This window comes from Helianthus annuus, chromosome 4 (assembly GCF_002127325.2).
Source record: "Helianthus annuus cultivar XRQ/B chromosome 4, HanXRQr2.0-SUNRISE, whole genome shotgun sequence".
NCBI classification, from domain to species: domain Eukaryota; kingdom Viridiplantae; phylum Streptophyta; class Magnoliopsida; order Asterales; family Asteraceae; genus Helianthus; species Helianthus annuus.
This window is the reverse complement of record NC_035436.2, coordinates 31,227,709-31,241,263: the sequence shown is the minus strand read 5'-3', so window position 1 is coordinate 31,241,263 and position 13,555 is coordinate 31,227,709. Positions and strand designations below refer to the sequence as shown.

The following is a 13,555-nucleotide window of genomic DNA, read 5'->3' as shown; positions in this document are numbered from 1 at the left end:
GAACCAATAAGAGGTGGGCTTTTTAGTGAACCAAACACATATACCTCTGACCGGTTCAGAGGTTGCCTCTTAATGAACCCATTAAGAGGTAAACAAACAGCCCCTTAAACATGGCATGTGTCTAACATATCAAACCAAGAAAACGCAATATGCTCATGACATAACCGATGATAAAGGGCGGGTCCTTAATCCTATAGCGCTACATATGTCACGGTTTGGCTCGTACGAAGTTAATGATAAGTTCAACACATAAGAATCACCCAAGTTTAAAGTATCAAGCCATCACGTATACAAGCATGTTATAGGAATGTTCATGTGTTTAAGCAAAATGTTCATGTGTAAGTTTGTTGATAGATAAAACATGTTACACCCCAAAAGTGATAAAAGTAAAAGGGGAATACGAGTATACTCACAAAGTTTGCATATGTTTTCCGATTATCCAATGTGACAAAGTTGCCGAGGTTGGAAGGTTGAATGCGTAAGGGTTTAAGTTCAAGCATGTTTAGAGTCGAGATTTGGAATGAAAGTGACATGAAAATATTATATCAAAATATTCATCTTCACACATAACACTTGTATGACACTTGGTAACCTCATGGGTTATAATGATTTTATGAGTTGAACACCCATAAGAATCATAACAAGGTTTAGGTCCTTAGATGATAACCTACTACTTTGACAAATGAATATGATTTCAACATCAAAGATTCGAGTGTACATAGATAGTATGTAGGTCGTATATTATACACATATTATTAAGTCCAAATGTTCAAGTATTCAAGTAAGAGATAGAAGATTACATCTTCATTTAGGTACCTCAAGTTGAGTCATGGGTGTCATGGATGGGGTAGGAAGACAAGGCTTCCATTTAGGTACCCCTTTGATGTTCACCACTACACTTGATGTAAAAACAACCAAGGAGGGTCATGAACTAAGGTCTTTACATGTATGTAAAGTAAACTAATTAATAGAAATCATCAAATCATGTGAGGATTGTATGTTTGGACAACCCAAGTTGTTCCATAATCACTCATGTATCAAAGACTATGTTTGACATGATTTGTGGGTTGAAACCCTAGACAAAACACCAAGTTTATGAGGTTTAATCCTCTGATTTCAAATGTCTCAACCTTGTTTTTAAGCTTAACCAACCATGGGATAAGTTGTAAGCATTAGGACATAGGCATGAGATGTGTTAGACACAAGTTGCATAGGTTTAAACAAGTTTTGAAGAACATAAAAGTCAAACAGAAAGTTTATGGACTATTTCGGGGCATTTCCAGGTCTGATTTCTCCAAGGAGAAGTCTAGGAATCGAACCCCATGATTATCCAAGCAAGTAGGAAAAAGAATCAAGTGAATCGGATAAGAATTGAGTGAGTTATGCTCATTTTCGTGAAGGGGTGTCAATCTGCTCGAACCTTTGCTTTCAGCTACGGTTTGGAGGATGTTTTGAGAGTTTTTAGTGTTGCAAAAGTGGTAGGGAGGCTGGTTATAAGTGGTATTTATAGGAGGAAGGATTAGGGTTTCAATGGGTTGGGCTTTGGAAGTGTTTAGAAGGGGTTACACCTTGAAACTAGCCCACAAAACCCAACTATATGGGGCTGAATTTTGCTGAATTGGGGCTGCCATATTTCTTTATTTTTTTTATTTTTTAAACATTATAATGAGTAATTTTGTTAATTAAGTTGTGTAATAATATGCAACAATGTTTCCCCTAACTTGTAACAAGGTGAAATATGAAATAAAACATGATTTAACTAGGTAAAAAGTGTAATGTACAAGTATGTAACATGTTTGTAAGTGACAAGTCACATATTAGATGATTAACCGTTGTATAAATAAGCATATTATTAGGGGTTTTTAGGTATCAACAATATAAGGACAAGCATGGACATGCATCGTGAATAAGTATAAGTATGAATTACAAATAAGGATTCGATGTACAATGAATTCGAACGTATGAACATGTATGAATATGTAGATGGTGAATTTAAAGAAATACGAATTTTATTTATGATCCAAGTCTCGGATTTTACAACGAAAAGACGACTACAATAATAAAGTATTTCCAAAAATAGCATTACAAGGCGAGCTTTCTAATTATGGAAAGTATGAAAAAGCAGGGCGTTACACAAAGGCTGTCGTGTTCAAGACCGAACAAGCTGGTGTATGTCCTGTACCAGGTTTGACAGATGAGAAATACAAGAGCTTTTTAAAATTGTTCGATGGAAACAAGAATCAACCTGTTGTCGCAAATATGGTAGGTAGGGAAGAGCCGACTATGGTAAACATGGCAGGTATTTTAAATAGAGATTTTAGAATGGGTTTTTGACTCGGGAGCGATTGAGCACATTACATGTCAGGAGAACGTGCTAGAGAACTTGACTGTAGATGCATCTGAAAGGCCTGTCACCATTCCAAATGGTGAATCCGTTCCTGTAAAAGGGAAAGGCGATTTCATGGTAAAAGGGGGACTGAAAGTTGGAGGGGTCTTCTTTGTATCGAATATTACATGCAATATGTTGTCCGTTCAAAGATTAACTAAAGATTTCCACTGTGCAGTGACATTTTTTCCTGATTTCTTAGTTTTACATGCTTTAAAGATGGGGAGCTTGATTAGAACGGGTAACTGTCGTGGATATCTCTATCGAATAGGGGAATAAATGAAGAAAGGAAGGCAATGATGGTGATAATTGAGTCATGGCACAAAAGGCTTGGACATGTATCAAATGTTAGGTTATCTCGTGTTAGCTTGCTCAAGGGTGTTTATTTAAGTTTTAAAGATGAAGTTTGTGATTCTTGTAACTCGCTTACCTTTTCTGGTTAGTTTTATTAAAACGAATGAATGTTTTGCTTTGATCCATTATGACATCTGGGGAAAATATCCATCTCTCACAGGAGCTAGTTATTTTCTTACTATACTCAATGACCATAGTAGGGTTGTATGGATTTACTTGCTCAAACACAAGTACGGACCGGACCTAACACTTGTTTAATTGATTTTTATAAAAGGATCAAAGCATAATTTGGAAAAAGGCATTAAAAGAATTAGGTGTGGTAATGGTGGCGAGTTCGTATCTAATCACATGCAACAATTTTATAGTGAGCAAGACATTATTTTAGAAACAACTTGTCCACACACCCCACAACAAAATGGGGTTGTGGAACTAAAACATAGGCATCTCTTAGAGATTGCTAGAGCTTTACGGTTTGAAGCTATTCTCCCTACAACCTTTTGGGGAGAATGTGTGTTAACTGTTGCGTACATAGTAAACCAGTTACCACCCAAGACAATAGATAACAAAACCCTATATGAAATTTTATTAGGCCGAATTCCTGAATATGACCATATGTGAGTATTTGGTTGTTTGGCATATTAAAGAAACATCGGGGATAAGTACGAACCAAGAGGAAAGGCGGGAGTTTTTTTATGTTATCTTTACGGAAACGAGGTTATAAAATTTAGGATCTTGAACAAAAGAAAGTAGTGGTGACCAGGGATGTAAGATTTGAAGAAAATACTTCCCTTTTTCTAAGGTTGTGCCTAAAATACCTAGCCCAAGACCTGAATTTTTTGAGTACACAAACCCATCACCAAATGTCATGAGTATCAAAACAATTGCCATGCATCCGAAAGTATGGTGAAAGGAGGAGTTCATGAGCCATTAAATGAAACTAACGGGGATGAGGACGTTGAATTAGATCTGAACTACTGGTACTTCACATAAGGATGTTGTAGGAATAAACCAGAATGGTGACGAAGGCAATACAAACATGCAAGATGATGAAAGTGAAAACAATTGACATCAAGCCTCATTTGAGGCCACTGACGGTTCAAACTGAACAGGTGGAAGGAAGCAAAAAAAAAAACGCATCGAACAATTCCAAAGTATCTAAACGATTATCAAGTGAACCTTCCCCCTTCGATTGACCAAACACAGCTCGACATTGACCAAGGCTCCTCCACGATACACCCGTTAACTCATTATGTTCCATATAAAAAAATTTCTTACACTCACAAAGCTTTTTTATCTGCCATCAAAACTCATGATGAGCCCAAAAGCTTTTAACCAAGCGGCACAAAGTGTAGAGTGGAAAGAAGCAATGAAAAATGAAATACATGCACTTGAACAAAATGAGACATGGACTTTCGAAAATTTACCAAAAGGAAAGAAGGCGATCGATTCCAAAAGGGTGTACAAAGTTAAGTTTAAACCAAATGGGGATATCGAAAGATATAAGGCATGGCTTGTAGCAAAGGGTTTCACACAATTAGAAGGTGTTGATTATCATGACACTTTTTGCAGCGGTAGCTAAACTGGTAACTGTGAAGACACTTCTTGTCATTGTCGTTAAACAAGGATGGATAACACAACAACTTGACATTAATAATACCTTTTTACATGGAGATTTGTAAGAGTAGGTCTATATAAAGATCCCATAAGGCTTTGCTAGCAAAGATGAAACATGAGTTTGCAAGCTAAAGAAGTCCATCTGTGGTTTGAAGCAAGCCTCTCAAAATTGGTATCGCAAGTTCACCAACTTTCTAACTACACTTGGTTACAAGCAGTCGAAGGCCAACCATTCTTTGTTCCTTTACAAAGAAGCTAAGGCATTTGTTGGGGTTCTTATATACATAGATGATATGATAGTCGTGGGAAACAATGAGGAATAGATAAAGGATACAAAATCTCGTCTATACAAAGAGATTAGCATAAAAGATCTTGGTCCCTTAAAATATTTTTTGTGCATTGAAGTTGCAAAAACACCGGAAGGCTTGGTTCTTAGTCAACGCAAGTATACATTAGACATCCTAGAGGATAGCGGGGATGTCGCCCAGTCTGTTTCCTATGAAACCATAATTGAAACTTAATAAATACGAAGAAGAAGAGAAGGTCGATGTGCTTCAGTATAGGCGTCTTGTGGGGCGGTTACTTTACTTACAAACCACTTGACTAGATATTGCCTACTCCTTTAACATTCTGAGTCACTTCGTTGCGGACCCAAGAAAACCTCACAGGATGACGCCACCCGGGTCCTTCGTTATTTAAAAGGTACAATCGGCCAGTGAATTCTCTTATCCAAAGAAGGAGGTGTGCAACTTATTACTTATAGTGATTCTGATTGGCTCGGATGCCCATTCAGTAGGCGATCTAGAACGGGATATTTTCTTCTGTTGGGTGGGACTCCAACCTCATGGAAATCCAAGAAACAGTCAGTTGTATCATGCTCCTCTACAGAAGCTAAATATTGTGCTATGGGCACCTGTGTGAGTGAGATATTATGGGTTCGTTGGTTGCTGACTGAATTGGAAATTCCTCAAGACATCCCTACACAATTGTTTTGTAATACCAAGCCGCAAGACACATAGCAACTAATCATGTATTCCATAAACACATAAAACATGTGGAAATGGACTTTTGTTTAGTTCGTGAATGTGTTGAAGAAAAGCTAATCACTCCTATGTCTATAAACTCAAAACAACAAATCATAGACCTGCTGACCAAGCCCCTCGGTTCACCATCCCTACGCACTTTACTGGACAATTTGGGCATTTGGAGTTTACATGCGCCAACTTGAGGGGAGTATTGGGAATCTTCTATTTTATGTGACATATTTATTTGATATACTTTTCTTTTCTTATTTTTTCTATATATGTAATCGAACATTATGATATGGAATTAAGAACCTTTGGTACCAATCTCTATATAAGGATCAAGTCAATCAACACGAAAGAATTATGCTTTTATTAAAAAAACTTTAAAAGAAATGTTGCAAACTCGAAATATTCAATTCAAGAAATCGGAATGAGCTATTGTTAAATCATCATAATTATCTTCTTAATCATCCACCTAACCAATACTTGACAGTAAGCAACACACTTGTAAAGTTAAACATCATAATTAATGAAGTGTCTATTAGAAAGATGACTATTAAGATAGTTGAGAGGATTAAGAATTTCTCTTTGTAAAATATTCAGAATTAATACGGATATGAATAGGTACATATACGTACATACATGCTTTAAAACACACATTATAAATATGTGAGTTAACAATTAGGAAATGGTGTTAATAACGGATTAGAAAGTTAAAGATAATTAAAGCAGTTTCTAAATGAAAAGGAAAAAAAGAGTAAGTAGAGACTCATCTCAATCACCGTTGATTGAGAATGAGCTTGTAATTAAGCAACATTAATTCCTAGTTACAACCCAAGTTCAGACCGTAGACCGTGATTACATAATAAAAAGTACCAAGTTCTTCTGAAAGCAGTAAGTAGAGATCGAGAGAGAAAGAGATGAGAGAGAGAATGGGGAAAAGTTGACCTGAGTCCTAACCATGGTTGATGTTTTAGAGATCATAAACCGAGAGATTGAAAATATCTCTCTCGGATTACTTTCTCATGCATTTGAGCTCCGTTTCCATAACGAAACTCATGATACCTAACTAAAAAGTTGGTACGAACTTAAAATTAAACCTAAATGCACTAAAACTACACCTTAACGTTATTTTGTCACATGACTAAAACTCCCATTGTTTAGCCAAAGTAAATTTACAAGAAATTTAAAAAAGAAACATCATATGTTCTTACCCTAAGAACACAATGATGGTTTTTAAAAAAAGAAAGATTTTTTCATAAAAACAACCTAGCCAAGTTTTTAAAAAATCATAGACTAGGAGTTGAAGTTAAAAACAAAAACTTAGGGCACACTCCAATGCCCATGATTAAACTATATCTATATATAGAAAAAGACATCTTTCATCAAAGTTTGGAACTTGAAGCATTTACAATTTCTCTTAATTCAGTTGAAAAGAGTTTTTGACATTATGACATCTTAGTTTTTTTTTTTTTTTTTTTTTTTAATTTGTAAAAACCTTTTGGCTTTTTCCATAGGCCAAAAATTTATATAAATTTCTCCAACTCATGAAGCTTTTCCATAGCCATAAGTTGGTGAGATGCACATGCATATGCTTTGTGGGGTGTCTTTCTCTTGTAGGGGACCCTTCCCTTTCAAGAGAAGATTGAAAATGTCTTCCAAATTTGGATGGTAACCCCTATGGGGGGTTTGCTTTCATGCCTTGAGTGACTGTATCAAGGGCATGAATGAGACAGAATGAAAGAAGTAACCATGGTTGGGCCAAAGGTCAGGTTTTTTTTTAACAAAAGGGAATGCATGCTGATTCGGTTCGATGAATGTGGCTCGTGAATCTCTTAATGATGAGCAGCGGACGATTGTAGCACCACGTTTACGCCTGCGGCACAGCAAAACAAACTGTCAAAAATGTTAGTTGAGTTGTTGTAAGAAAAGATAATAAACTTGATAAATGTAATGAAAATTAAACCTGCTGGTTGCAATGGAGGAGTGGCTGCAAGAGAGATGGGGGTACCATATTGTTGCGCGTACCCCGCAGAAGAATTCATGGCGGAATACTGATAGAGATGGTGTGGGTACACACCATAGCTCTGACCAGTAGCGTAGCTCCCGTGACCACCTTCCGCCATGTTCAGATACGGGTAAAAGGCGGCGGCTGCGGCGGCTGCACTTGCAGTAGTAATCATACCGGCACCAGCTGCACCAGCACTTGCTCCATAAAATGGATACTGCCCATTTGAACCTCCATATACGTTATAGTAACTCTGAGTACAATAAACCAACCAAATTAAACATGTAAATTAACATAACCAGTGACGGATCTAGGACTTTCTTTTTTCATCAGTTATTTTTTTCGGTTCTCGCGTGTCTCTTAGCTCGACGTCTGAATTTTCATTTTGTGTCGAGTCAGATCACATAAATAATGAGTGTTTGTCTTTGCAACCACTAAAACTAAAAGCTACAATAAAGTTTTGATTGATCACAAAAACATAATACACTGTTTAATAACCATTTAGAAAGTATAAATAAAATACTTCATTGAATTCGATGCTCTTTTTTTAGCTTCACTTTGTTTTTTAAATACAACATATATATTATATATATAATTAGCTGTTTAAACACAACAAATATATATTGAGCAAGTTTAAAAATCTCAAGATCAATATTCAAAAATCTTGCGGTCAGTCAAAAAACCGTAAACTTGCGCCCTATGTACTAGGTCCGTCCAGGGGCGCAGCTTAAGAGGGGTCGGGGGGCGCCCGACCCCCCGAACTTTTCGCTCAGTAGTGTTATATATGTAGTTTTCGTATAGAAATTTTTGGGTATATATGTTTTCGACCCCCGTCTTTATTGTTAAGCTTCGCCACTGGGTCCGTCATGAGCCCCGCCTTAAAAAACAACTTGAGAGAAAAAAAAAACGTACCGTTGGGTAGGTGTAATCAGGAGAATATGGCGAGTATCTACAAAATCATAAAAATTAGAGAAATGAAAACCTAACTTGAAGAACAAGCAACATGAGTGTAGTTGCATGCATAGGATGCATGACCGAATAACTTTAATAAAAAAGAAATGGTAAACAATAACAGCATATTTATTACATATATACACATAGTACATGGCATATGCTTGCACAGCAGAAATGAACTGGAAACACTCTAGTTATCTTTAAAGTCTAAGTGATGTACTGTCATGTACAGTACTTCACATGTGCATCTTGCAGGTTATTTTGACCATGGTCAGAGATAGAAAGAAGTTAGCAATCATGATGATGATGCATGTGTGGGTGGTAGAGCACGCCTAATAGAGAAAGTGAATTTACAGAAGAATGCTTTAAATTTGTTTAATGATTTCTTTTTGTATCACATGGTTCGCCCACATGGTTCAACCACTCATTAATTCACTTCTGGAAAACAATTTATCACAATATACTGTAATTTTTACCTTTTTTATGTATATATGCTTGCATGTATATATTTCTATTTATCACAATATATATTGTAATTTTTACCTTTTTTATGTATATATGCTTGCATTGCATGTATATATTTCTATACATGCACATATGATGATAGAAAGTATAGAGAATATATAAATAAAGATTCTTATAATTCATAATTCTGATGTATGATAAAAACAAATTAGTCTTTGTTGACTATGCGTTCATTTCAGGACAAAGAATATGCTAACGAAAATTTGACAAATATATTTTATATAATAGTATGATAATTTTATGTCTACTGTGAAACTTTTTCAAGGATCCAATGTATGTATATGTAGAGAGAGAAAGATGAGAGAGAGACTAACCCATAAAGATTTGTAGCAGGAAAAGGGATGCCTTGGTGGATGGCATAATGAGGGAAGGCTGTAGCTGAAGGGAAAGCTGTTGTTCCCATTCCACCACCAGCTTGATGATGGCTATGATTATGGTGATGATGATGGTACCCTCCATAACCACCCATAACCCTAATGGTTCTTCCTCCACCTACATTCATTAATACAAATTTATCACTACAACTATGTATATATACATTATACACACACATGGTGTTTGAAACTTAATATTAATATTAGTGTATTCTCATAGTTGTATATAAATACATATATGCATGCACTTCAATCTTAATCTTGCATGAGTTTTTATTTTAATTTCAATGTGTATGTCCTTATAACTCCTATAAGTTTATAAATGTTATGAAAAATCAAGATATGAAAAAGATCAAATGATGTAAATACAGTACCATCAAGTTGAACATATATGACCTGTAATGCTTTTATTTTCCATTTTATTTTTAGCTTTTTGGAGAAAACATACATATAGATACATATTATGTATGCATGTTTTGTGGCTGTCATTAAAGCATGACATTCAGTCATTTCTTTATAAAAGTGGAAACCCTACCTCACTCAATAATATTCATTGATTCCCTTAAATCAAAATCTCAACCTTTATCTTAACCTTGTTTCACAAAGGATATTCATCTTAACTAATAACCTCTTGTTGATATCATCTTTACATATAAACACTCTTTTAAATTATCACTCAACCTAATCCAATGCATCTTTACAATGTTAAGTTGATATCATCTTTACATATAAACAAACACTCTTTTAAATTATCACTCAACCTAATCCAATGCATCTTTACAATGTTAAGTTGGTATATGTTAACCCTAATAAACAAACATTAAGTTGAAAATATATTATAACTTTGTACATTCAAGAAAGGTACAAAACACATAATTGTAATGAAAGAATTGATGCATACCAAGCTTGTTAGGTGTTGAGGGTTTGGATCTTTGAACACCCAAAGAAGCAAGATTACAGTTAGCCCTCCGACCATCGATCACCGGAGCCGCATCAACACATGCTCTCATCGCAGCATCAGCTTCCCGGAAAGTCACCTGCATTTTTTATCCAAATTTTATGTTAAACAAATTACATGATAACTTTGGTTACAAATGGTTATAAATTATAGTTCTTTTTCCATATTTTAATACACCAAAAACCCATTATAAATGACCATATAAATAACCAACAAACCCTTCAAGTTCTTCCCGGAAAGTCACTACATTTTTTATCCATATATGATGTTAAACAATTGGCAAGATAACCTGACATCTGTTACAAACTTACAAATCACACTTTTTTATTTTCCAAGATTTTTATACACGAAAAACCCAGTACAAAAAACTAGCAAACCCTTCATTTTCAGCATTTTATCATCCAAATTTGATGTTAAACATTAAACATGTTACAAGATTATCTAATTACTTAGGTTACAAATCACACTTTTTAAATACCCAAGATTTTAATACACCAAAAACCCATTACAAAAGAACTAGAAAACCCTTCATTTTCTTCATGATCTAGATGCAAATAATAAAAAAAAGACTAAAAAAGGTAAAGAATTTAGAAGTGATCATACAAAGCCATAGCCTTTAGATCTGCCAGTGGTTTTATCTGTGATGACAACAGCTTCCAAGATCTCACCAAACTGCTCAAAGTAAGTTTTCATGGTATCTTTTTGTGTTTCCCAAGCCAACCCACCAACAAAAACCTTTGTGTAAGTTGTGTCACCAAACTGGCCGGCGGTGTAGTTATTGGTGGGAGTCGCCGTCGCCGCCGCAGCCGCCGCCGGAGTCATTTTATGGTCTTGTTTTGTTGGATCTTTAGTTGAAGAAGTGGATGGTGTGAAGGTAGGTGAGTTAGATTGAGAAAGAAAACAAAGAAGAAAGTAAGTGATGGTGTTGATGATCAAGCAGACAATTGGGTCAGAAATCCAGCTATTAAACTGCGAGGGAAATTAAAAAAATAAAGTAAAATGGGAAACAAAGAGAGATGAGAGAAAAGCAAAAGGTGGAAGGGCCTATCATAATACGGACATCAATTATATAGACCATTGGTGACCCCCCACCATCTCTTCCACCTTCTAACCTTGCGGTTGTAATATACTTTCTTGGTCAAACTCTTCGTGAAATGATCAACCATAAGATACACTAGATCTATGTCAAATCCTACAAAATTTTATAAGGAAACATTTAGAGGGATTACGGCTAGAAACAAGCCTGGCGTTTACTGTTCGTGAATCGTTTACATTCGTTTATTAAATTTTATTTTGAACGGTAGATCAACTGGATTTACAGTTTACCCCAGAAGGCCAGCATATGTTGTTTAAACCACTCATCACAAGTTTGAATTCCTCCCGTAGGTGCTCTCCCATATCATATTTACATAATTCGCATTTAGTAGGAATCGAACCTGAGACCTCCTCAGGAGGAAACAACTTGGTAGAAAACCTCCTGAACAACTGGGCTATACCATATTGGCATTCGTTTAATAAATGAAGGGCTATGGCCAAAGAATTTCGTTCGATTAATTAAATAAACGAACATGTACAGAAGGTCATGTTTGTTCAATTGTGTTTATGAACGTTCGGTAATATGTTTGTTTACGTCCATTCATGGTTGTTTGTTTTGTTTAGTTTATGTTTAGCCAATAGAAACTTAGATCTTTAAAATATTATTTTGAAATAATTATGTTTATGCCTATAACGGGTGGCTTTATTTTGAGATAATTGTGTTTATGCTTAACAAAATGATTATATCTAAATGCTTGGGATTAAAAATGTGTTCTTTTGTTTTCTAAAATGGGATCATTGTGTTTATGTTTGATTGTGTTCGTGAACAAGTTTGATTTCCTAATGAACGTGCACAAAAATGAATTTTTGCGCGATACACTACAAGAATAACAAGTAATAGCGGGGACCCTATTAGCGGCGACATCCAATATGTCGCCATTATTGCCCTTATCCGCACCCGGTGTCCCAAGTGAAAACCTAGCCACACGTTTATTATCCTCATCCAACAGATAGGGTTCATCCAACTTAATAGCGGCGACATTTTAGGTTAACAGTGGCGACAGGTTGTCGTCGCTATTGGTCCTTCGCATAATACAACAGAAACATCGCCATTCTTCCCCCTTTCTTCCACTTTCCCCAAAACCTTTCATCTCTCTCACGGGTTCTCCTCTAAATCGGCGATTTCTCTTCATTTTTACCAATTTCTACTTCAAATCGGTTAGTATTGGTTGATTTATGTTGAATTTCTTGTTTATTTTGTTATATACGTTGTTAATTTCTTGATTCTTGGTGTATGTATATGTGTATGCTAGAGAATTTAGGTCATCTACAACGTCTCCGCCTCCTCCACGAGAAGAAACATCATTTTGAAGGTTAGTTTCCTATTTATGTTTGTTGAAGATGAGAAATTGTGTAATGTAGGTATATTTTAGTATATATGTTTGTTATATGTATGTGAGAATGTACAATGTATGTGTATTTGGTATATGTATGTGTGTATGTAGGTGAATGTAAGAATGTAAGATTGTACATGTGTATGTTAGCATGTACGTACGCATAAATTATGTGTATTTGGTGAAAATGTGTGTATATTAGTATGCATATGTGTATGTAAGGATCTATGTTTGTATGTAAATGTAAATGTGTATATGTTACTAAATTTATGTGAAAATGCATAATGTATGTAAACTTGGTGAAATTTGTGTATGTAAGTCTATGTATGTGTGTATGTTAGTTTGTAAGTATGTATAAATTATGTGTATTTGGTGAAAATATGTGTATATTAGTATGTATGTGTGTATCTGAGCTTTTAAGTATGTATAAATTATGTGTATTTGGTTATAATGTGTGTATGTGAGTCTATGTATGTGTTTATGTAGGTGTTTGTAAGAATGTATAAATTATGTGTATTTGGTGAAAATGTGTGTATGTTAGTATGTAAATGTTGAAAAATTGTGTAATTTTGGGTTCGTGTAGGAAAGTAAATGTGTATGGAAGGATTTATGTTTGTATGTAAATGTTGATATGTTAGTATGTATGTGAAATTGATATACCCTTGCATAAAAGTTTGTAATATGTATAAATTAGTATGTTAGTATGTAGTATGTTTAAGTTTGACAAATATAGGTGTTTATGTTTAGATTTAAAAATAAATTAGTATATATATACACACATATATTTAACTTCCAAAATAAATACCCATGAACAATTTTAATGCTAAAGGAACTATATACACCCACATATATTTAACTTCCAAAATAAATACCTGTGAACAATTTTAACGCTAAAGGAACAAACATGAACATGGTTCTGTTCGATTTG

General features: G+C 35.0%; 1 protein-coding gene across 2 annotated transcripts; it reads right to left on the bottom strand.

Moving 5' to 3' along the window:
• Window positions 1–6,073: 6,073 nt before the first annotated feature.
• LOC110936044 (probable RNA-binding protein ARP1) lies at window positions 6,074–11,239 on the bottom strand. 2 transcript variants are annotated; one of them, XM_022178396.2, is made up of 6 exons: window positions 10,802–11,239; window positions 10,142–10,277; window positions 9,181–9,358; window positions 8,300–8,336; window positions 7,346–7,640; window positions 6,074–7,255 (listed from the first exon to the last, which is right to left on the bottom strand). In XM_022178396.2, the coding sequence occupies exons 1-6, from the start codon at window positions 11,018–11,020 to the stop codon at window positions 7,215–7,217; spliced, it is 906 nt and encodes a 301-aa protein (XP_022034088.1). In that variant the 5' UTR covers window positions 11,021–11,239; the 3' UTR covers window positions 6,074–7,214. The 2 variants fall into 2 exon arrangements, with proteins under 2 accessions (XP_022034088.1, XP_022034089.1); XM_022178397.2 differs by having other exon boundaries at window positions 6,074–7,275; window positions 10,802–11,238.
• Between the last annotated feature and the right edge of the window lie 2,316 nt (window positions 11,240–13,555).

Coding starts and splice junctions, on each gene's coding strand:
- LOC110936044 (XM_022178396.2), bottom strand. CDS start 11,020: ATGACTCCGGCGGCGGCTGCGGCGGCGACGGCGACTCCCACCAATAAC. Junction 10,278..10,801: donor GATCTAAAGGCTATGGCTTT/GTATGATCACTT, acceptor TAAAAAATGCAG/GTGACTTTCCGGGAAGCTGA. Junction 8,337..9,180: donor CCTGCTACAAATCTTTATGG/GTTAGTCTCTCT, acceptor ATGATTTTGTAG/ATACTCGCCATATTCTCCTG.